Genomic DNA, 25,523 nt, shown 5'->3' on the forward strand with positions numbered 1-25,523 from the left:
TGGTGGAGTGTTGCAGTTATAGCGTACATGCTCTATATGTGGTTCTGAGCCATTTAGCCTACTTGGACATATGCCAAATTGTTCGTATGTGATCAAGCTGAGGCAGGGGAAGTTTAGGCTTGACATCAGGAGGGGGTTCTTCACAGAGAGAGTGGTTGCACACTGGAACAGGCTCCCCAGGGAAGTGGTCACTGCACCGAGCCTGACTGAATTTAAGAAGAGATTGGACTGTGCGCTTAGTCACATGGTCTGAACTTTTGGGTAGACCTGTGCGGTGTCAAGAGTTGGACTTGATGATCCTTAAGGGTCCCTTCCAACTCAGGATATTCTATGATTCTATGATTCTATGAAATCTATGACAGTCAGAAGTATGTTAGTGTATTTTCAGTGTATACCTGAGGACAATTTCTACTTGAATTATTTCCACATCAGCTATACCTGCCTTTGATTCATGTTCTCTTTTATGTTGCTGTGATGTACAGAATAATATAACCTGTTGATCTTCATTTCTTACCTTCTTCAGAAAAATTTTGTTCTTCTAAGCAAAAGGAAGCACTTCAGGAACAATATACTGCAACCATTCTGCCTGTAAGTCATTCTGCTCCCCAGTCCTCAGAGTGTCATTCACTTCTCATGTATCTCACACTTTAAAAACATCACTTCATCATAACTGAACTCTGGCTTATTAAGTTATCACAAGATGAATAAAACTTTCTTGGAATTTTTCTATAATATAAAGCAATCCCTGGTCACATAATTATGGAAATTGAACACCCTTCTTTGCCAAGTGACTTGAGCAGGCAGTCCCTGCCCTTCTGTTCCTTTGGGACTTCCACTAACTCTCAGCTCAGCTAGACTGTCATTGTCCCAACCTTCCAACCTGTATCCTCTCCAGAATGCATCATGGCCATATAACATCCTGGCCCCACACAATTCATCTGTCAGGGTCCATCTTTCCTCTCAGTTTAGTGATCTTCCCAGCAAGTCCCAGCTCATATCACCCTTCCTCAAGTAGACTGTATTTCAAAGCAGGTGACTGGACACAAGCAATCACTGGCCATATGGGGAAGAGACCATTGAACCACATGGCCAGGTTTTATGTCATTGTGTACTTATTTCCAATATGCCTCAACAAACAAATGTTTTATATCTGTGTAAAGATCATCAGAAGCTACACAAACTCAGGACTCAATATAAATCCAACACAGATTACTGTTGCAGAGACTACAGATATTTGAATGCCAAAGGTCTTTTATAACAAACAGGGAGCACACTGAATATGGACAAATATGACATGCTGGACCTGACACTGCAAGATCCCAGAGGGCAGACTAAGGTTTGAATCTTAAAAGCCTTCTGCCTGCTGTTAAACACCACTCATGAGGAATGTTACTAAATTTTTGTGGGTAATGACTCTCCTTCCTCTGAGCCTTGAAATACACTGTATACCCAAGCTTACCTTCTTGGAAAAAATATTAAAAGATGACAGGATAGCAAAGATGGCAAAATTTATCACTTTATACTCTGTGTCTATGACAATGGTAAGCACCCTGTGCACCCATTAACGTGTACACACTGAGGAGAGTCAACAGTTTAGCAATGTGCTTTAGTTCGTATTATCAAAAGTCAAATTACCAAAAAAATAAATTAATTATTTTTTAAAAAAGTTTTTTATTAATCTTGTCATTGATTAAGCTTTACACTTATACTTGTTAAATACTCCAAATAGGAATAAATAGATTTTATGCTGCTCTGCTGGACTGTTGCAACTATTTTGTCACAAGAAAGAGGTAAATTTTTGACCCACAAGTTGTTAACCACAATTATAACACATTCAGTTTAGTGGAAGCAAAATTGTGGCTAAGCCATCTTTCTACTCAGTTCCCATGTCGCCTAGGGTTGGGGAATTACTTGTGATTCAAGTCAAAGCAGACAGTGGGTTGTTCTAAGCTGAGCCTGGTTGCCTGCCAAAACAGTTCCCAGGAGGCTCTATCAGATGAGAATTACGGTAGTCAAGTGCTCTGTGCTATCAGCAACTCCTCTGAATTGGGGGTAATTAGTCATGGGGCAATGCCAGATTTATACTAGGGCTGGGTTTCTGCCATCCTGGCATAAATGACTCCCTCCTTAAAGAAGCTTTAAAGTCATACGGTATGCTACTGATATTATCACTTGGATCTGGCCAAATAGCTTTAGTTTACACATCTAAATTGTTGAGCCATTGAAAACTATAAACCAAATTCATACTCCGCATATTTTAGCACAATGTATTTTCTTCTGTAGAATACATATCAACTAAATATTACTCAGGACTGGGGGCAGCTGGCCTGGAATGTCTGGTAACTCTTCAGGCATATGGAAAACTTTGGCCTGAGCTAAGATGTACATCTAATCTTTATCCACAGAATGAGCTCTGACCGATTTACCCATACTCTATCTGGCAACACAAGAAATGCAGGAACTGTTTGACAGACAAACAGATTGTCCTTTATTTACAGATGTCAAGACTTCTGAATCCCTGGCTATAGAGATTCTTCACATGCAATGTGGTGCAGCTGTGGCTGCTCCAAGGAAAGCAATGAGATGTGTGTTATTTGAGTACGCTCTCAACAAATACTGACTGAAAGTCCTGTCCTCTGAATAGTTACAGTTTGACAGCTGCTATTTATTATTAAAAGAAAAATAGCAACTGTAAAGCTGCTTGCTGCTTTATTTACCTTAAGCTCAGCAACAACCATAGCACTAAGATATTAAAAGATAAATTTTTCATTTAGACATTTGACCCCAAATCACTAGGGACCAATTGGCCAGGCGGCTAGCCATTAATTACCAGTATGTTCTTAGTGTCTTGGCCACTTCTAAGATTAAGCACCATCCAAAGCTATTACAGCAGTGTATTTTTGGAACTACGTTAATAGAGGATAATGCTGATTTTGCGTATGCAGCTTGACAGCTCTTACCTGTAAAGTGCTGATGTGGACAGGAGTCCCCGTGCCGTTCACAGTGTTCTTTTTGGCAGCGTTTCCACCTTTCCCTTCAGCTTGCTCTGCCTTGGCAATCTTGGCTTTTTCAGCTTCAATTCTTTTGGGATTGTTTAGCATTACCTGAACCACCGCATACTCAACCAGTGATGCAAACCCAAAGAGAAGGCAAACAATCAGCCAGACATCTAAGGCCTTCACATAAGACACTTTGGGAAGTTCAGCAGCAAGAGTAGTACATTCAGATGCCAAGCTGAGCACTGAGAAAATACCTGCAAAGGGAAAAACAAGATAACAATTAAAGTGAACTTTCCCTTAACGACACCTGCCATGCTCTTCCTCTGAACCAGACAACACTGAATGATGAATCGTAACAGCAAATGGGACTTGACAAAGCGGTAGGCATATTTTGCAACAGGTATACAAAATGCACATGCCTTCAGTTAATGAGTAAGTTAAACTGAATATTTATGTAGGGTATTGTGGTTAATGATGAATTATTAATACTGAATACCTTCATTTTATAAATGGAGCAACAAATGAAGCTAAACTGGCTGCTGTGGTTCTCCTGCCCCACACAACTGCATCACACAACTGGGAAATGGGCTTTCCAGAGACTTATCTTACCATGCTCATCTAATTCTGAGAAGATGGAAGAGAAATATATGGTATTTAAATCAAAAAACTCCAAGTCCTTTAACTTAGACTTGAACAGCTACTGTTGCCCCAGAAATCTGAACTGTGCTTCAGCAGGAGACATCCTCTGAATGACCTGGTCACAAGTATAATATTTAAACTCAAGATGAAAGGGAATGTATCAGTGCATTAAAAAGTCTGTTCACAATTCACCACAAAGATGAAAACACTGAGGTGACTGAGGGCCTATGAACACTCCTTGTTTGAGCTTCCAGTATCCAGAGAAAGCTTTCTAGATAAAGAGCTTTTGAGGAAGCCCTTATCATAAAAAAGTACATCTGCAAAGGCTGTTGAAAGGTCACACTCATCGTCAGTCTAGGTTTCAATAAACAGTGCTCTTTACAAGGCTTCCAAACATCACCACTAACACAGGGCTCACATCACAAGAGACAAAATGCAAGTCTGATCTCATAGATTCCCCACAGGCACCTGTGAAATGGGAATAGTAGCATGAACAGCTACCTTTTGAAAAAGCTAACCTTAGAAATGGTGGTCACATGGGGAAAACTTATTTCGACCTCCCAGCTAAGTTCCCCCTTTTTTTTTTTTTTGAATTTTCATGATAAAAATCACCTTCAATTATAAGTGGGTAGCTTCATGAAATGTAATCAACAACTACAGAAAATGTTGGCTGTAAGGAGATATTCACTTAGCCATAACTATGTTTCCTACAAAGGTCACACGTGTTATCCTAAACATTAAAAAAATTGTATTTCATAGAGAGATCATTTTCTTCAGATCCATTTAAAGTAAACGAGTATGTGAGAAGGTTAATAAAGTATCTGAATTGGCCTATACAAGTATAAAATTCTAGTTGATCATAAATATCAAGCTTTCTTTTGCTACTGTCCCAATTTAGATTTTAATAAGATTGGTAACATACTTTATATGGTATTAATCTCAGATGGGCAACTTATTAGCTGCTAAGCCACTGAAGAGGAAGTATAAAGAAATGACTACAGTGTTATGATTTTAAAATACAAAATCTTATGGTGTTTTATTTATAAATGTGTATTATCAACATAAAATTGAAAAGTGGGCTTTTTTTTTTGCCTTTTTTTTTTTTTTTTTTTGGCCATTGTGATCATAGAGAATGGCCAGGTGTCCTATGTTGGATCAGAATGACATGGCAAACAGTGTCCACCCTGACTTCATTTCAAAATACTATATCTGATGCATTCAAGTACAAACGTGCCTGGAAGTATGGAAAGTGAGCAAAGAATAGTCCCCATTTTTCTGTTTTCGGCGACCAACCAATTGTTTTTGGCTGAGCACCAATTATGGATCATTATGAACTGCAATGGTAAGTGCAAGTAAGGTTGTACTGTCTTTTAGCACAAAAAGGACATCTCTGCCTATGCCCATGTTTTTGTTGCTACCTTCTACTTGTTTCGGTTACTAGGATGAAAACTTCATTCTCAGGGTCAGAGAAACCACAGAAAACCTTCTGGGTTTCAAGGGAACTGTAAAGATAGAAATATTCCATCAAGCAGCCATCTGCTGCCAGATCAGAGCAGCCAGGCCTCAGAGACTGCTCCCTATAATGGAGCTCTAAGTTGCACCTCTGAGAGTGGCTGTACAAGGTACCTATCAAACACAATTCAAAGCCCAGGGCTCCAGCATGGGTGAGGAGAATGAATAAACAAACTGCAAGATTAAATATTAAAAAAAAAAAAAAAAAAAAAAAAAAGGAAGGGGGTAGGGATAAACCCCCTTTTCTTCTTTGGAAGCACTAAGGGGAAGGGACATTAGTTCTTTCATCCAGACCTCAAATGTAAAGGGAATGTTGGCCTTTCTTGGAAATACATCTACAATTTTATTCCTAATGGGGTATCTCTCTCAATGGTAAAGTGCATTTTTTGGTAGGATTGCACATAGGCAAAAACTGCATCCTCCCTCTTTCTTTTTCAGTAGGTCACCAACATCCAGCCTTCAATGATCTCCTCACTTACAACCACACAATTTAAGTTTACAGGCTTGTTTACAGGTAAGTTTACTAGATGAGACAAGCTGCCAGCATGCAATTTGTAGTTCACTGATGTGAGAAAGACTGCATTAAACACCTAATAACCAAATTATCCACTCAAAGAATTTTCTTCTTCATCCTTATCACAAAAGTTAGTTAGCTCGCAGCTGAAAACATGATTGTGCAGTGACTATGTAAAAAATTCTACCAATGGTTACATATGCATAGTGTCACAAAGTGCCAATCCAGCAAAGCACTGCAGCACATGCTGCCAGATAAATAAATCTCCCTTTTTTGAATCCATCAAATTTAACTGGCCTCAGCACTATCTCCTGGCAGTGAATTCCACAGGTTAATTACATGCTGTATAAAATAGCGTTTTGTCTTTTATATTACTGCTTTAAAATAGTTCTGGCTCCATCTCACTAATGTTATTGGAAAATATAACATTCTGCCCTTCTTTCCTTATAATTTGGTATCTGTAATACATTCTCTTCTCTCATTAAATTTAGTAAACTAAAAGCCATAAGCTTGCCAATCCTTCTTCATACTACAGTTTACAAATATATGGTCAGGTCTTCCCTTTGAGACCCTGTATTTGCAAGAGTCTTATAAAATGAAATGAGTTGAACTGAAATAGCGCTGCGGGCAGGCCTGTGGAGGGCACATCTGGCTGTCCGCTGTATGTGAGGTATATATATCACTGATCACTACTCCAAGCATTTAATTACTCTGTTGTACCCCCAAGTGCTCAGTCACAGGAGGTACTTTGTGGTATGTGGTTGCTTACAGCCCATGCTAATGCTCCATTCTTTCAGGCCACTGTGGCTGGATGGACAGCTGAAGTCCCTCAGATGCCTATAGCTTCAGGGAAGACCTTACTCCCATTGGGGATCACCAGGCAATGAAGGAAAGAGTAGTTTTTTAAAAAGATACTGGCACCCTTTCCACTTTTAAAGAACTGGAAAGTCCTCTGTAGGGATCTTTAAAAGCTGAGACACCAACATGTAATTAGAAAGACGAACTCAGAGATGTCAGCCTTTATATCGCTTAGCCAGAGCTCTCCAGATACATGTCCTTTGTGGGGATTTCCCTACCAATAGATGATCTAATTGAATACAATGCTATGGGTGGAAAAAAGGCTTGCAACTTATTTAGCTCCTAGATGGACACACCCAAACAAAAATACACACTTCAAACAAAAATACACCTTTTTCCCAGAACAGTAACCAAACTGCAAAATCATACCGAGGTTTCTTTTTTTCTTTTTGCAAAGTATCTTGCATTCCTAAATCACCTGGAAACTTCTGAGATGAGACCTTTTACAAACTACTAAAAGTGTAATGACTATTAGTAACACTTCTTTAGGGGTTCAAGATCATTCACTTGAAATGATTCACTTCACAGAAATGTTTATCTTGTTTGATTTCAAGGTCAACTTTATTCCAAGGATGTAGCTAGAAGAGTTAGATTGTTGCCCTCTTTCAAACTGCAGAAACATAAATCTTACCCCAGTGAGGGTGTTATCAACTTGCACAGCTAAGTACTGATGTATGACTAAAGGATGGTCAGATTTAATGTTTGTTGCTTCTCTGGGGATACAGAAAAAGTCACATAACCAAGCCAATGGTAAATATATTTGAAAATGCATTATTTCAGAAATGGTAATATATAAAAGGAGCCAATAAACACTTATAATAAATAAAAAGAGAGAAACACAAATAAATAAGCATGCATGTTTAGTCATAAAAACTTCAATGCTATACAAATCAGCACCATGCCTCTTATAAATGTAATATATCACTGATAAACCTGACTGGTCAGCTATTTAAAGTTCAGGATTACAAAAGCAGAAATACACTTCAGATTTTGATCATATTAGAGATCACTACATGAAAAATATTTTCAGTTCTTGTTTCTATCTTTTTAATTTAAAGCATGGTATATTTGCCTCAGACTGCTTTTTTCTTAAAATGCCTTATGTTTCACCTTGTGGAATGCATCCTTGCTACTTTTGAAAGTAACAGATTGTATTTGTTTCTTGCTATTAACTAATATAGATTGTGAGTCCTCCCCGATTACTAATAATTATTAATATTTTCAGATCAAGAAAAATAATTTTTGTGTTTTGAAATAGTCCTCTGAAAAAGAGATACCTATTAAAAATGTAATGAAAAGGTGTTTTTGTAAAAAGAAAAGAGAAAGGCAGCCAACCATGGCAGAGAAGCCAAAACAAGTACTCCAGTCATGGTTCTCCACATTTTGTGTAGCTCTTGGTTTATTTTGGTTGTTATATCACTGGAGAAGGAATAGGCATGGCAGATGACCTGAGCAGCGGCACACAGACCTGGGCATTATGTGGGAACTTTTCAACTTAACAAAACTTGGCAGGAACCCTTCCCACTCCCCAGGGATTACAGCTCCCCCCTACTGCAAGCCTCTGCTGATCACAGACTGGGACAGTGATGGGGCAGGTCCTGACCCTACGGGCGTATCATCACATGTTTGTGCACGTGAGGCTGCGCAGGACTTATGTCAGGATGCAAAAGCCTGGCTCTACACATCACCAAGTTCCTGGGGACTGCAGGTTGGGCCACCCTCAAGCTGAAGTCCCATGTAAAATCTAATTAGTTAAGATAATATTGTTTTGATTAACTCTATGTCCTACAATCTCGTAATATATGAAGGGCCTGCCTACTGTGCTGTGCTACACAGCATGAAAGCAAGAGGCTGAAGTGCCTCATGAAATGAATCTCTAATGAAATAAAACCCATCAGGTAACAACTGTGCTAATTCTCTTCCAAACATCATTACATTATTCCATTTCTATTAGTCTTCAGAAAACCTGCTGCAAGAGGTAGTTATTTAGAGCTTAATCATCATCCTGCTTTCTTACTTCAAACATTCTTTAAATGCTCAAATTCCTATAAACTGCAGTGTGACACAGTGTCTGCAGCATCACCCACACATAGATAAGATCAGATTTGTCCAGGTATCAAGAAGCAGAGGAAGTGTCCCCATCACATAAGTGCTGGAACCATTATCAAGCAAAGTTTCAATGTGGAGGTGGATTTTACAGGACTAGGAATGAGAAGGCTTCAGTGAAAATGATGAGCAAATAATGGAAGTGAAGTTGCTTTCTGTGTCCAGTGTCATTTCAAAGCAACTGAGAATGGCTCGATGGTGTTAAGTGGACTGTGACAGTATGTGTGAATGCAGGTTACCCAGTGGGACTCTTGCAGCACTTGCATCAGGATTGATCCAAAATGATAGCCAGGACAGAACAACAATTAGCAGTGTAGGAGCATAAACACCCATCATGTAAAATCCAACTTGTCTTCTTAAAGTGAAGATTACTTCTACACAAGTGTAATAACCTTTAAAGAAATAAATGCATATTAAGGTTTAATATGCTTTGCAGGTCAACCTTTTCAGATTAGTATCTTCTAGGCCTTTTCTACTTATCCTAGGAGTAAAGCTTTACTGATTTGATTTTTTTTTTTTTTTATAAAGTCAAGAAGTTCAATTTGAAAAGCATTCAAAGTACAGATCAATGTAACCTACGACTGTGATTTGGCATGTCATACTCTCTGTAATCTATAAGGTACCCTCTGTCTTTTCACAGCACAGAAGTAAACAGCAGCTACAGCTTCATCTTGACACTGGCTTAAACTCACCTGAAAATCCTACTTAGCATTAATTTGTGAAGAACATGGAATTTAAAAAAAAAAAAAAAGTTAGTTTAGAAAGGTTAGAATGGAAAGAGGTGACCTGAATATGATTCTATGCAGAGATTCTCCCAGTACTGAAAGCTGGTATAGGTAACTTCTAAAATTGGTACAGACTTTGTACAAAAGGCTCTAAAAACATTAAATTTTGAAAGTGAAGAATATTGCCTCAAAGCTTCTAAAATGAGGAACTAAAGCACCAAATGTTTCAGAAAATGTCTAATAACATGAATTCAATAACAAATAAAGCCACAGATAGTAGGGATTTGCTGGAGATAACAAAAGGATTGGGTAGTTTGATAACCAGAAAAACAGCTGTGTTTCTATTTTCACTCATTTAGCAGAACTGGAATTTTTATGTTAATATTAACACAATAACATTGTAAAAACATCATAAACTATTGTATTACAAGGAAAAGGCATTTCTATGTTACATTATAACAATAAGAAAACCCAAGTCAGTATATATCTGTAAATAAAAAGAGTTTGTGCATACCTAATTTAAAATGTAGAATCTATCAAAAATATATTTATTTATCTTCATCTTCTATCTTTTATCAACTAAGTAGCCTCAAATGATAAGTCACCTTAAAATATTATTAGAAACTGCAATAATTAAAACAACAAAATGATAAAACATTAAGGAAATATACCCTTGCTGTGTTGAAGACACTATATGGTATTTTACAGTTCATTCTATCATAGTCAACGATCTGTAGTCTGGAAAATTCTACCTGTATAATTTCTGAATAGTTTCTAGGTATTGGTAGGTTTTACATTCAAACAGGGGGTGACCTTTAAAATAGTTATTTCTTTGCTTTGTGCCAGAAATGCATTCTGTATGGCTTTGTATCATCCTCCATCAGGCAGAGAATATCCGTTGCCTTCACCATTCAGTTTCTGTGGACTTTTTTGGATCTGTCATACATTTTGGTAAACAAAGAATAGGCAATTTGCAAACTTAAATAATCAATATATTGCCATAAAAAGTCACACCAAATTTGCTGACCCTCTTTCTACTTAGGCAGGTATTATAAAACATCAGTTGACATAAATGGGTGGAAAAGATTAAGTTCTTTGCAGCTGGCAAGAATCTCCTGCATAAGCCGTAATTTTGAAAACTTGCTTGTACATGCAACACTGCCTCTTGATTACCTGATAAAATCCTTAACTGAGTTAATTTTAATTGTGTGCAAAAACTGCTTTTTGAAACGCCTTCAATATAAGAATTTAAAGTAAATCACACAGTTACTGAATCCTGAAAATAGCCTTTGAAATATTTCAGCATACCAAAATGTCCAAATTGCATTAATGACATGTTAATTCCAGTCTTGATTATAAGATTAACATGGATAATCTCCAGTTTTAAACAAAAAGGATTAGCAACAAAAGAATTATGAAAACTTTGTTAAATGTAATGTCATTCCACTAATTCTGATGTTTCTCTAATGTCCTTTCTTTAATGTTCAAATCACATGCACACACAACAATGTGACTATTGTGTTGAGCACTTTGTACAATGTCATTTTACCTTGTGACCACAAGGTGTTGAAACTTGAAAGAGCAATGCTAGTTTCTTTCCAGTTTAACTGTAAAGCGTGCAGTGAGTAATTCTTACATTTTTCTTTAATGTACTAAAAATCCTAAAAATGCTTAAACTATCCAAATATTTTTTAAATATTTAACTTCAGACTTAGGACAAAACATAAAATTATGCTAAATTTGAAAACACAGTTACAAGATAGCAATGTGGAGTAAATATTCCCTTTTTCCCTCAAATAAAATGCAAATCTCTTTACATTGCATCCCATTTTCCCATGTTTCTGAATATTATTTGGGAACCGCAAGATTGATCCATTTAATTTTCCATTATTTTGTAGCCTATTTTTTTCAGTAAAATCATTATTTATTTAAGACTAAATTATTTTTCTCACTCCTAAGTAAACTTCTACCATTTCTAGACTTAGATTTGAATGCCTTCTAGTTATTGGTTGTGCTTTCCCCAGTGCAGCATTTTCCTGAGAAGGGATAATTTCATACTATTTATAAATGTAAATACCTGAGACACTGAATTGTGTAGTTAGTAGGCTAAAAACTCACTCATTTTGCAGTTTAAAAAAATGAAATAAATTTTAATTATCTTTTTCAAACTAAATTCCGTAACTCCAAGCCCTATTAATGTTACCTGAGATCTCTCAAGAACAACTGCAGCTGAATATTCAGCAAGAAAATTACAAAGATGCTTCAGCACCACAGCCATCTTTGTAGAGTTTTAATGGAAGATTTGTGCATATGATGCAACAGCACTGACTAAAATACATCCTGCTGACTTCAAGTATTATAGGAAGTCTTGTGTTTGCCACAGTATGTGAGCAGTTTGGATATAATTATAAGCAGGAATCAATCAAGGTAGAAAAGATTAATCATTAAAGCCAGAATACAGAAACCATTGTAGAAATTTGTACCTACTCCCAGAAAACAACCACAGGACTAAAGAAATATAGATCAAATAGCTCTGTGTTTAGACTGCAAACAGCTTTCTATAGTGACACACTTTCAAGAACACTTAGAGAAAGGAAGAACCTGCAGAGGGAAGCTTTTGAAGTTATACTCTAATGTTATCTACTTTTTGAACAAAAGTTTGACCAGAAAACCAAAATTATCCTTATTTGCTGCATATCACATAATTCTACATGAAATGTCTATCAGAAAAGTTCGATATTACAAGCATAAAAAGTTATCAGGACTATAGAAACAAAATGGTGATGGAAAGATCGGAAGATGTAAGCAAAACCAATACAAACATTTAATTTCACCTTTAACTTAGACATTTCTGTATTTGAATTTGTTTGCAGTAATTATTATATGTGATTGTTACTATGATATGAACTACTGGTAAGTTACAAGTAATCTATTTCCTCCCATAAAATGTAAGGCAAGAACCCATGTTTATGGGTAATATCGATGTTTATGGGTATTAATCATTACCCATAAACAGTAATTGAAGGAAGCTTAAAGTTTTTACCAAGGAAAACACTTTGATTACTTACCTGTGCCTTTATAATACTTGGTACAGTTACCATATTCAATATCCTCCTTTTTAATATCAAACTGAGGCAGAGCAATTTTCTCTAGTTGTACAGGATCTCCAGACTGCCAGATGAAACGTAAGTCATCAGTCGTGTAACCAACTACAAGAACAAAATGAAATAATAAAGACCATCTTAATCAGTGTTTCCAGTATTAAAATCTAGCATGTATGTACCATTATTTCTTTTACTCTTTCTTTCTGCTTCCCATTCAAAAAATTAGACAAAACATGAAATAATATACAACTGAATTTTTATGTAGATCTAAATTAATAGATGACAGGTGTAATATTACGTTATTAGCAATATTACACTGATTAAGAGGTGTTCATGACAGTGCTCACTGTCCAAACAAATAAAGCAATCCACAGCTTTGAAGTTTACATATTCATTCACACTCTACTTCAGCAAAGCATGAAAAATATACTGAACTTCAACAACACTCACAAGTCCTAGGAACTTCAACAAAATGTAACAATGCACCTAATTACTGTGATGAATCTTGGCTTTTGTGTAAAACAACTTTTCTGCTTAGTTGTTAACATTAAAGGCCCTGATTGATGAAAACACTGACATTTAGGAAATGCATAACCAGGAATTTAAGTAGATGCATAACCCTACTGAAATCAATTCAGTGCCTCTGTGCCTTCATGATCTGTCCTGAATATGGACAGACCTCCACATACATTTGAGAGCCAATGCTTTATTATGTATAAACCATGCTTTATACAACACCACTAAGTGAGAGGCAGTGAAAGTTAGGCTTATAATATTCAAACATAAAGCAGTATTAACTAAATATGCAGCCATAATCATGATTTTACATGTTGTTTTTCTGCTACCTTCTGTTTATTAAGGATTAACTGAATACAGAGATAGTGTGTGTTAAATGGGAACAGAGATGGGGAAATGTAAAAAAGTTGGGATGTAGTGGTTCCCAATTCAAAGACTCTGAGAAATGTTTAAGGAACCATTCTTGTTCTGGAGGCATTGGAGAGATGGTTTTTTATCTTTGAAAAATGGCTGTCATTTAAAAAGTTAAACTGTCTATAATCCAACTTCTCTAAGATCAACAATAACTTAATAAAATCACATCTCAAAGCTCCATGCTGAAAGTAATATAAAAAAAAATTACTTGTTCTAATGTTTGATTCATACAATCAGTTTCACCTCTTTACAACATGCAGCAAATCACAAACACACTAAGATCTTTTATAATACAATTACTGGATAGTGAAAATCTCTTCTAAAGGGAATGTGTAGAATTGGTGATCATAACTGCAGATACAGGGAACTGTTTGGTAAAAAATGGCAGCCTCTTTTGTTTTGGAAATCTAACAACCAGGAAAAAATGTGATTTTAAAATATTTTAGTGGAATAAAATTGCCAATGGCTAACAGAGGAAGCAGGCCCACCACTGGAACTCGAAGGGAGACTGTGGGTCATGGGTACAATTCTTAGTTTAGACAATGAAATAAAAAGATAGAAGAAAGTTTAGTGCATAAAATCTTTGCAAATGAGCAGAAAATCCATTCCTCCTCCCAAATTTGAAAACAGTAACACAGCATGGAGAGAGTAAAGTTGTTTAAATAAAGTTGATTACAAAGATGGTTAAGTTTTAACTAACTTCCATTGATATTACTAATTCTAGGTCAACCACAAGTTGATTTGAGTTTACTATAAGAGTTTACTTCAGCTAATGTATATACATATCAGAGACGGGCAAAACACTAATACTATGGACACATTGCACTTCTAAGGGTAAAGGCTAGCAATTCAAAACTAAATGGTAGAGCTCTGATATCATTATTATTGCCCTAGTCCCCACCAGGATGCCTTGCTCTGCTTTGATTAACCTTGATGTTTCCCAGGAGATTCAAGTAATACTGTTCATCATCAATGCAAGGAGATAAATTGGACCCTGACAATGTACACAGAAGCACGGGTTGTGTAAGTTAAAACTGTTGTGTAAGTTAAAACTGTGTATTCTTTATTCCAAAAGATTTGTGTTTCCATTTGATTAAATTTTTGTAATACTTTTTGTAATACATTTTTGTAATACTGATCAGTTGTCATAGTGTTTGATAGCAAAAGCTAAACAACAAGTGCATGGTGCCATAGCCACAAGAAACATTTTTATATGTTGGTAGGAATCAGTGAATGCTAATTTCAAGATTCATTATAAAACACTGACACAAACAATACAGAATTGATCATTTTGGTTTGATTCTCAGCCATGCCTAGAAGACAACTGTTTTTATGCAGAAAAAGATTTACATACAGCTTTCCAATTGCATCTTGCAGCGCTGTGTATCCATAGGAAACAAGGTCAAGTCCAAAGGGCATGACAGCGTAATAGACAATCTGAAAATACAGAAATGGAATTTTAAAACAGAGTGAGCTGCCCTGTAAGTAGCAGACTGCAAGAAAAAAAAAATAAATAAATAAATAAAAGAAAAAAAAAAACACACACCTTAGATATTTGACTTTCAGCTTCTAAAATAGTAGAAAAAATGAACAACAATTTTAAGTAGCAGTTTGTAATTTAAATATCTCTACCAGAAATTTTAAGTATCTCTAGTAGTCTGATAATACAGTTTTATATAGAGTGTTAAACATACAGTATTTCACAAATTATAGGACTAATAATAGATGGCAGAAGACATAATTTTTAAGAATAAGCAAACCAAAGCTCCATACAGAACAGAAACCCATCTCCAGCAGTGGCTAGTGGCAGACTCCTGAGGAAGAATATGAGACTAGAGCAATCAGGAAATGACATTTCTCCAACAGCCTTCTTAAAGTTGTGCCTCAAGGACTTCCTAAACCAGAAGTGATCCTTCAGTATTTAAGAGAGCTCGACAGACTTTTGTTCTTCCAGAAGCTGCTTGCTTCCAATTGCTTTCTGGAATCCATGTACACTTTAATCATACATAGCATTCTGCAGCTAGGAACACACTATCCTGCACACCCTAATGGTCTCCTTGCATCTGTCTTGACCCTGTCTCACAATTCTTTTACTGCAAAAAAAAAGGTAAATAATCACCATCCATCTACTCTTTCTGTTCTATTTGATATCTCCATACAATCACCTTAATTACTGTTTTTCCTGATGTGAAAAGATCTGCTTTGATTTGCTTTTCTTTATAAAGGATGCTGTTCCATATCTTTTCAACATCCTAGAATCCCCAGCACTTTCTCAGTGAATACTGAGCAGTTAGCTGACATTTTCAGAGAACTAAGCATTATTACCCAAGGGTCTTTTTCCTGCATGGTAATACTCAAACCCACCAGTTTATATATAAAGTTAGAATAACTTTTTCCCAACTTGCATAATTTCTTAGTTATTTACATTGAATTTCATCTCTAACTTTGTTGCTTAGACATTAGATTTCTCTGTAATTCTCCCTGTTGTCTCTTTCCTTACTATTCTGCATAACTTAGCACCATCACAAGCGCTCACCAATTCACTGTTCACCTTTTTCCAGGTGATTTATCTGGAACAGCAGAACAGATTTTTCTACAGGAGTCCACTACTTATTTTCCTCCATGTGAACACTTACTGCTTATTCCTACATTCAGTTTCCTAATTCCTAGTTATTTAGGCAGGCAACAACTTTCTCTCACATGTATCTTCTCATTCATATATGTTGATAATTGGAGATTCAATTCATATATGTGATAATACTTCTGTAAACTAAAAAGTCAAGGCATAGCAATATACATTTTCAAAAATGGTAATTTTAGTAGCATGCTACCAAACATAAGTATGCCAAAAAATTAATCTTACCTTCATCAGTATCATTTCTGAACACAGTGAATTAGTAAAATCAACAGAACATTTGTAGAGCTAGACATTATTTTCAAACTATATTGAATTTGATTTTGGCATATAGAAGTTTAAGGAGAAATATTTTTCCATCAGAAACGCTTCTATTAGTATTCACTGAAAAATTTACAATCCACTAACCAAACACATTCACTGAAATAAACTTATTTATAAATAGCTCCATTTTGGAAAAATGCTTGAAATGCTTTCATCATTTCACTTAACTTTTGCTGTTTCAAATGAGAAATTATTTTTGTAGCTGAAAGTGATTTTCCATTTTTGAAATAAGAATTTCAACAGACTTCAAAAACTGCAACATAAACAATTGAAATCAGAACCAGGACCTTTGGAGTGAGCCAAATGAAATGCTTCTGTTCTTCAATTTATTTCCTTTTCTGATTGCTGCCTACAAAAGTCTTGAGATTGACTTTTCTCATCCTTGGATTTAGAATGGGCAAAAAAACACACCAGACTCTTCCCATTTTCTTTCTTTTTTTTTTTTTTTTGAGCCACTTCTACTATGGGAACAAAGAAGTAATGCATAATTTCAGATGTTCCCTCTAAGTGGTAAAGTAGCAGTGATTTTGGGAAATCAATTCAATTTGTTCTTTTCAGTGAATGACTGTTTTTATGGCATAGTGTACACTGACAAATAAAATTAAAACCACAAAAAAGTATGCATAAATTGCAATAAAATTAAATATTTCAGGACCTTCTATATCCACTAAGGCACAGACCTTAATCAGGATTATGTCCTAGTACTTTTACAAAACATTTATAATGCAAATTTTGTAATATCTGCCTTTCCTTATATCATTAGTAAGTAATCATCATTTTCATTAGTTGATGTAGAAATTCAAGTGGTGAGAAAATTACGTTGCTTTGCTGAAGGCTTTACTTCAGAGATCTCATCCATTTCATTATGCTTCCAGGAATCTTGACAATTATCAACAGTGTTTAAATGTTGTTCCTAATACTAGTTTATTTAATGTGTTATTTTAACATGATAGATGAATGTATATACATTTCAAATTTTTAGCACTTGCTGGGCTATCAATTCACATGCTTTGAAACTCCTTCTGGTTTATTTTCATACATTTCATTTAGCAGATCATTATTTAATAATGGCCATATATATTTAAATATTAGCTAAAAACTGTTATGTGTTACTAATCTAACAGTGTATGTATCTCATATCAAGCCATTAATTCACTAAAAAAAAGAAAGAGTAAAAATATTTCAGTAAAATACCTCATGCTGACTAATACATCTCCATCCCGAAATATAAAGAGAAGGATATTTTCTTGAGTGACATCATGGAAGTTAGCATTTTTTTCATTTGCAAAGAACAAGTCTGGCTTCCAAAGACACTTAAACATTGTTGGGTCCACTGTCAGTGTGTCCGAACCCCTCCAATCATTCGGTAGTTTGAGTCTAGGGTCATTCCACTTCTGTCTTAAAAAGATGTTGACTCTATAATCCTGGCAAGAAAAATACATATGTATTAGAGCAGCCAAAAGTCTACGCCCCTCCAAAAAAAAAAAAAAAAAAAGAAGAAGAAGACCTTTATATCAGATTCACTAAAGAAAAATAATTTATGCCCTGATTTTTCTATCACATAGATAGTAATCACTATTCAAGCAGCATTAATAAGTGTCAATTTTAATAAAATTTACTACAAAAAGGTAGACTATGTTTTATACTTTGAATACAATAACTTTTTTGTTTGTTTGTTTTAAAAAAGGACCAAGTTGTCCACCCAGGATGCTTTTTGCATCCCCTCTGATAGTAGCCAAGTTACATAGGCATAAATAAAAGCAGGCAGCAATGCAGAGGGAGCCATAGCATGACTACACTGAATTACTGCAGCTGCAGGCACAGCATCACTTCTATCAACATATCCTGAAAGTGTAAATTCCAGTTTATTCTACAGTCAGCTAGGTGACACACTGATGGCAATGTGCCCATCTATAAAAGCAGAAAACCCACCAGGTAGATAGCAGATTTTAAACTACACACAGAGAACACATCCTTGGGACCTGTAATAGTGATTTGGGGCTATTTTTGTAGGAAAACTGAGGACAGCATGCAGCTAAGGTAGCATGTATAAAAGCAGGTGCAGAAAAGGTCACAAAAATCAAGACAAAATCAAGACTTTACATAGAGGAATTTTTCCTCTGAATTCAGCAGGAGTTTTGCTCAAGTATGGACAGTAGTAGAGCCACGTTCAATGAGAACCAAATTTTGCCTTTGGGAATTGGAGTAGCATGTGTCTTAGGGCAAAACGATACCCACATGCGTTCTGTCCTCAGTGAAAGCTGTGTGCATCCAAAGGAAAAATCTGACCCAGTATGTCAGTTATGATTTTTCAGTCTTACATGTAAGTCTTTTTGCTTTTCACATTTACATTTAAGCCAATGCCTCTTGTTTATGTAAATGTAAACTAGGCAGATCACATACCAAGAAAAAAAAAGGCATTGTTAAACAAAGTAAGACAAAAATAAAATTCTTTATTTAATGTAACTGTATCTCTGGTTTTCCTATTCGTATTCTATGGTGAGTTTTGTTTTGGTTTGGTTTGGTTTTTGTAATTATCTATTAAGCACAAAGAAGCAACCTGAGATATGAACTGCTACTGTTTTACAATTATAACGAAACGCTCAGTATCTGTGAAGGTTCTTGACATATTTTTGATTTATCAGTGTATTCAACATGGCAAACTAATCTTATAAAGGCATGCTGTACAAGTTAGTGTCCTCTTACACATTTTAGTGTTGATACAGTGCAAGTTCTCTTCTATAGTACTTACTATAATGCCTATATTTACAGTCCAAACCAAGTGCCGCATTTAGAGACTCATGCTCACTCCAACAGGAAGGATTTCATTTGGTTAAGACCTCATGCAGAATAGTTTACCCCACTGATTTATGCGGTTAATTGGAACACAGTGCCCACCTTCCCATGTCCAGTTATCCACTCAGATCAGCCCAGGTATTTCTTTACTACACTAAAATACTAAGCTGTGTAATGTGTTTTTCCACTACATTGTGATGAAAAGCAAAGGACAAAGACTAAGTGTAAAGATGTGAAGCAACATTTATTAATATGCATAGTTCTGAGAGAAATGTTACTCTTTAGCAGTCTGTTTTTGAAACAAAAAATATATGTGGTCTAATTTTTCTTTACACGAAGGCCTATATCATTCTGTCAAAGTAAAGAAGCAGTATAAAATAACGGATGACATAAAGTGACTTAGTACTGGAAGGCTTTCACAGAGAAACTTCAGAATATGAGGGAATTCAGGTCATTATCTCAGAGTGCATCTTTTCAATTATATATAGATAATCGAAAAATTATTTGCTTGTTTCTGAAGTTCCTATTCCAGATGGACTTCTTGTCTCTGTGAAAACAATTATTTTCTACCATATGAGATAAATACTACACACTGGACAAATTCATAAGCATAATATGAAAATCAATTTCCCCATAAACAAGTGCATTACCCTCATTTTAACAACAAAACAAACAAACAAAAAAATCTTACAGCCACAGGCAAATGATAAGCACTATCCAACACTTGCCTTCAGCTTAAGCATTGTGCTGGTTTTACCCTGCTGGGCATCTGAGCTCCACCCCAACTGCTCTCTCACTCCCCCTCCTCAAAGGGAAAGGGGAACAAAATATGATAGAAAGGGGTCAAGGGCTGAGATAAGGACAGGGAGATCACTCAACAACCATTGTGATAGGGAAAACAGACTCAGTGTAGGGAGATTAATTAAATTTATTACCTATCACTAGTGGACTACAACAGTAAGAAACGAAAAGCAAACTAAAAACACCTTCCCCCTTCTCTCCACTTCCTGAGCAGCTCAGGGGATTGGGGAATGGAGGCTGTGGTCAGTCCCTAATTCAGAAGAAGATGTTTAAATCACTGCAAATCAGAATGCACTGTCAAAATAAGAATTGGTAATAAGATCAGGTGGGTGGTATTTTACTTCTTTCCTTGCTCTATTACAAATGATCTTTAGTATACCAAACAATGGGCTGTAGTGACAGTTTAAGAACTTGATTCTATTCCCACTGGAGTCAATGGAAGAGAATTCCCCGTAAAATAGGTAAAAAAAATCTACCTAAATGACTAGAAAACTGACACTGTACTTGGAAAGGAAGTTGACCCCATATTTGAGGCAATACAGAAAATGTCCAGAGAAGGAAAGAGATGTCAGGAGACAGAACTGGTGCTACAGACAATAATGTGCAGAAGGGCTTTTTTTAGCAGAATACAAAATAATACAGCATATGTCAGGCTGTGATCTGGTATAATCCATTTTGGAAGAAGCCTGCAACTAGTCCTCTAAGCCTTGGGAAACAAACTTTCAGGTTCACAATGTGCACTGCAGTTAGGCTCAATGTGTGCTGAAGAAATGTTCTGCATAAGACACATGGCCTTCCTCCTCCTATACATTTTACAGATGTTCTTTGAATATTGCAGAATGATCAACATTTTACAATAAAAGGGAGTCAGTCACATAACAATTGCAAAGCCTGAAACTAGGGTGAAAAAAAGAGTCACCATTGGAGTGAGGAGGACCTGGGAGGTAAAAAAAGAATCACTGAATTGTTCTACGGGGCTTTGCTTTGCTGTGAAACTCCCAACAGAAGGCAAGTTGTTTTTCAGAGATGTCAAAAGGGGAGGCCTTCTAGGAAATATTTCAAATGTAACCTACACAGTGGGCATATGGCCAGAAATACTCTTCAGGCCAGAATCTAGGCATAGCCAACACTTCTCTCTCTGCAAACTGGAGCAACACTAGACCATGAAAAGCTTTTTCTATATCAACTACAATGATACAAAGAAAGGAAGCATAAAAGCAGTCTCTGTTAACGGAGCAGGAGTAGAGCACTCTCTTTTAACAGAGCAGTAAAGTAGAAAACGGGATTTTTTAAACTAAAAGAAGAAAACTGAAATTTATTTTAAGCACATGAATACTAAAATAAATAAATAAATAAATAGATTAATTAAGTAGTGAAAAGGTTTTAAAGTAAAGGAGAAAAAAGTGTTTTGCCATTTGAGTCTGAGAAGAAATGTTACAGTGCAAATACAAACCCTGAGGATAGCCTGTGTAGACAAAGGGACAGATCATTAGTACAGCTAAAATATTATAGCCTCATGGGTATTTATAACACAAAGGACCTATCCCTAGGAATCTCTGACTGGTCTGTAACAGTTTCTAAGTGTGGCATAACCACTGTATTTTTCCACAAATCTGCAAAATCAAAAGCAGAGTTAGCATGGGAATCCCAGACAAGTACTAGAAGGAAACAAGTTACATGAGTTCAGATGAAGGGAGCTCACTGGAAGCTTTCCTCCATTTTAGCTGTACAAATTATTACTCACTCTGTAGTTAACTTTTTCCTTTCCTTTCCTTTCCTTTCCTTTCCTTTCCTTTCCTTTCCTTTCCTTTCCTTTCCTTTCCTTTCCTTTCCTTTCCTTTCCTTTCCTTTCCTTTCCTTTCCTTTCCTTTCCTTTCCTTTCCTTTCCTTTCCTTTCCTTTCCTTTCCTTTCCTTTCCTTTCCTTTCCTTTCCTTTCCTTTCCTTTCCTTTCCTTTCCTCTCCTTTCCTTTCCTTTCCTCTCCTTTCCTTTCCTTTCCTTTCCTTTCCTTTCCTTTCCTTTCCTTTCCTTTCCTTTCCTTTCCTTTCCTTTCCTTTCCTTTCCTTTCCTTCCAGTTTACCTGTTTGATGCATGTATGAAAAGGTTGTAATTATCTCTAGTACTCAACAATACAACATGAACCCTACTTTTTCTAGACATGGAGCAAATATTTCCCCTTCTTTTTCTTCATGGGAGTTTGAATAAAGCAATATAGACTTCTGGGCCATGCCTCCACTAATCTTGATTCAAGCTTGTTGATGCTTTTGTACAGAGAAATTCCCTTCTCTCTTAAAACTAAGTGGACTCCACATCAGCAGAAGGTCATCTCTTCTCTTTTTTGTTGATGATGAGCCAACTGCATAGCTAAGAAAACCAATAGTTCTGGGACTAGAAGGACAGAAAGAAAAAAATAATTGATCCCCATCAAAGGAGCAGAACAGGGAATGTGACATTAAGTCATAAAATCATTTCCCCTGTCATTAGCCAGTCAAAGGATGTTGATAATGACAATCAGTTTGATCTACTGCTGGACAACTCATGCCCACAGAGGACAGGCTGCAGAGGTCTGGTCCCAGTAAGACTGTTTCTGGCCTTCCTTGCCCTCAGTCTAGCCACACTTTTATTTCCCGTTTTAACCCTGAATGAATAAAGTTCTTGTCTCAGCACCCACCTCTGCCTCCTGATCTGTCTCTGCTTTAATATACTGGCTTTTGTCCAATGACTGCCTTGTTTTCAGCTGGAACAGATTGTGCAACCTGTCTAAACATGTAATCTTTAGCAGAATGCGCCTTTCTCTCCATGTCTGCTGTACTCATCAATCCCAGATGATGGAGACACATTATTGTTACATGAGATTAAAAAAAGGAAATACAAAGCTAAGAAAAAATGCTGGTCCTTGTGTCAAAGATCAGTTGCATCAAGTTCTTATTGTTCATCGTACTTTCTCTTAATATCTGCAAAGAGCCCCCAGTCTTCAGCATTTATATAAGTTTAATGACACTCTTGAAGGTTTTCTACTACATGCTATTTTTGAATACGTGTCATTTGGGATTTTTGGCCTGGCTACAGTTGGTGAAAAAACTGAATCACTGGTTACTGTATTTTTTAGAGAAGCTGTGTCTGTGTGAGATTCCTGAAACTTTGTGGGATTCCTGAATTATGCAAGGAACCAGCCACCATGATATGATGACAAGGAACACTGCAGGGGCCTCTTTACAGGTTAGAGGTTCCAGACATTAATTCCATGGATAGAGTTGCCTATTTCAGAGAGTGGTCTGAGAGTGGATCATCTTACACCTTACTGAAGGTTATCTCCTTCTGCACTTCTTTAGCAGCCTCCCGAACTGAAAGGAAATCTGCATACCTAATGGCCTTTTGTAACAGGCACTGCACCCATTTTTTTGTTGGGTCCTCCACCACCCCCACCACCTCATTTCCAATCACCTGGCACTCATGGTTATTTTCCCCCACCCTTCAATCACCCAGCAAAACGAATGCTGATATGGAGCAGAACGTGCCTTTAGCTTGGTCAAACAGGATGTTTTATCCCCATGCAGATTTTTGCAGAAAAACTGAATTTAGCTAGCGCAGCCAGAAGTGGCTACAGAGCCAAAAATCACAATACATCATTCACTGAATACTTACAACTGTATTATTTCACAGCTTATTTTATCAGTAATGATATCACTTCAACCAGTTTAGTAGCTGCTGATAATTTTAGAGAATCAGTCAAGAAATCAATATTCCTCATGACTCACACTAATGCCTGACACAGTAAAGATGCAGACAGCTACCTTCTTCTCCAGCACTGAGGAACCTTTTTCAGCAGTTCCATTACTGTGTGCAAATATCTCTCCTTTCTGAATTCAGGAGGCTCCACTGGTCCGTCATAGAACTGAGTACTCAGCTACCGGAAACACTTTTTCTGTGATTATGGAGGTACCAGTTGTCTCCAAGACCGAGGGACTTGTTGCTGTCTGGTGCATTATCCAGACCATGTGAAGACAAGTACCAGCCTATGCTCAAGAGAGCAGCAATTCCTGTATGTCCATAGAATCCTATACTCCAGGACAAAAGGCTTCCCAAGTGATGTATGTAAGAACAAATCAACTAACTCTTTTGTCAGTGCCTCTGACAATGTCCTCTGACACATGAAGGGAACCGAGAAGTAAATCGGGCTTCACATTAACATGCTTAGATATCACAATGATGGGCTAGACATAGAAATCTAAGTAAAAGCATAAATTAAGTTGAGGTTGGTGTCTGAAGCTCTGAAATATGAAGGAGCGCATGACTTATCTTGCTGAACATCCTAGTAAATTTGTGAGCAACGAGACAGGAATTCACAGGCAGGCATACATGCATTGCAGTGGAGAAGATGCTTAGTTTGGGGGGTCAAGGCACACCCCTTACACTCATGTTTTGTTACTATTTGGATGTGGGTGAATTGTAAAAAAGCCTCTGTAAAAGTCACTTTTTAAAGCATGTAATAAATTCAAAAAACTTGAAAGGGCCATCTGGCCTAATATACCTGCCATCTTAGACATGTATCTCACTCCTACTTTCCTGTTCTTCCTCCCTGCTCCTTTAAACTTCAGTCCCCTTTTTGTTTTCAGGAAATAAATCTCAAAGTATCTTCAGCAAACTTACATTCTTTGTTTTAATATCACTTCCTGCTAATGCCATTTGCTGACTTGCTATCATTTGCAATCAAATCTAAATCCTTTATTCCCTCCTAGCACAGAAACAGAAATTTCTGTCCAAGCTGCTAAAAAATGCTTCAGCCATTGCATATGTTTAAATTTAAGCAACTCTGCAGTCTCAGTGAAACATCATTAGCGTATCATGTACACTGGTTCTGAATTTTAAGTGGGTATTTACTTCCATGTGCAACAAGAGGTGGTTTATTATTTATTAGCCATATTATGGCTTATAGCTTCTCTGCCATTGGTACTAGGAATGCTGCCTTAACCATGGCATTAAAAAAGCAGCCTGATTTGGGGAACTTTCTCAATGCTGGACACAGCAGATCACTGCAGCTGTTTATACACTGGATGGTCTGGAAGTGCCTCAGGACTCTCCGGTCTCAGTACCCACGCTGGCTGTGGCTTCCCACATACTGGTAAGACATGGTGCACTCCCATCTTTTTTACCCAAAAGAAAAACCCTGATCAGGTCATAACATCTTCAATAATTGAGTGTATATTTCGCAATATTTTTGACAGCATTTGTTGGAAAAATCATTACAAAAAGATCTTTAAGTCCCAGAATACTGGAAAGTGCTTTGCTGGAATTACATTTATTTTGAAATTGATTCTACTTTATATAACAACAACAACAACAAGTCAAAAGTGCAATGTGGATTATTTGGTGCTGTTATTGGCATGTTGAGATACTTTGAACTGAGAAAACTATTTTAGAAGCTTCAGTCTATCTTTTTGTTTTCAGTTTATCTTTTCTCACACAGCAAATAAACAGGAGGAAGAGTACAGTCATTGATGGTCTGCTCCTTTTTTCTTCTCCTTGTATGCCTCTATGATTTACTCCAGTTCTCAGACCAACAAAGAACCTACCTATATGC

At 36.5% G+C, this 25,523-nt stretch overlaps 1 protein-coding gene across 3 annotated transcripts in view; it reads right to left on the minus strand.

Moving 5' to 3' along the window:
* Positions 1-25,523, minus strand: part of GLRB (glycine receptor beta) — a 51,837-nt gene that overhangs the window by 10,767 nt on the left and 15,547 nt on the right. For 2 of the 3 annotated variants that reach the window (XM_027456598.3, XM_072037367.1), the window contains exons 5-9: positions 17,541-17,770; positions 14,742-14,824; positions 12,422-12,562; positions 8,868-9,020; positions 2,961-3,253 (exon numbers count right to left, since the gene is read on the minus strand). In XM_027456598.3, the coding sequence (XP_027312399.1) occupies positions 2,961-3,253; positions 8,868-9,020; positions 12,422-12,562; positions 14,742-14,824; positions 17,541-17,770 (900 nt within the window). The remainder of the gene's footprint in view (positions 1-2,960; positions 3,254-8,867; positions 9,021-12,421; positions 12,563-14,741; positions 14,825-17,540; positions 17,771-25,523) is intronic. The other variant, XM_038178814.2, reaches the window with a different exon arrangement.

Source organism: Anas platyrhynchos, chromosome 4 (genome assembly GCF_047663525.1).
Source record: "Anas platyrhynchos isolate ZD024472 breed Pekin duck chromosome 4, IASCAAS_PekinDuck_T2T, whole genome shotgun sequence".
NCBI lineage: Eukaryota > Metazoa > Chordata > Aves > Anseriformes > Anatidae > Anas > Anas platyrhynchos.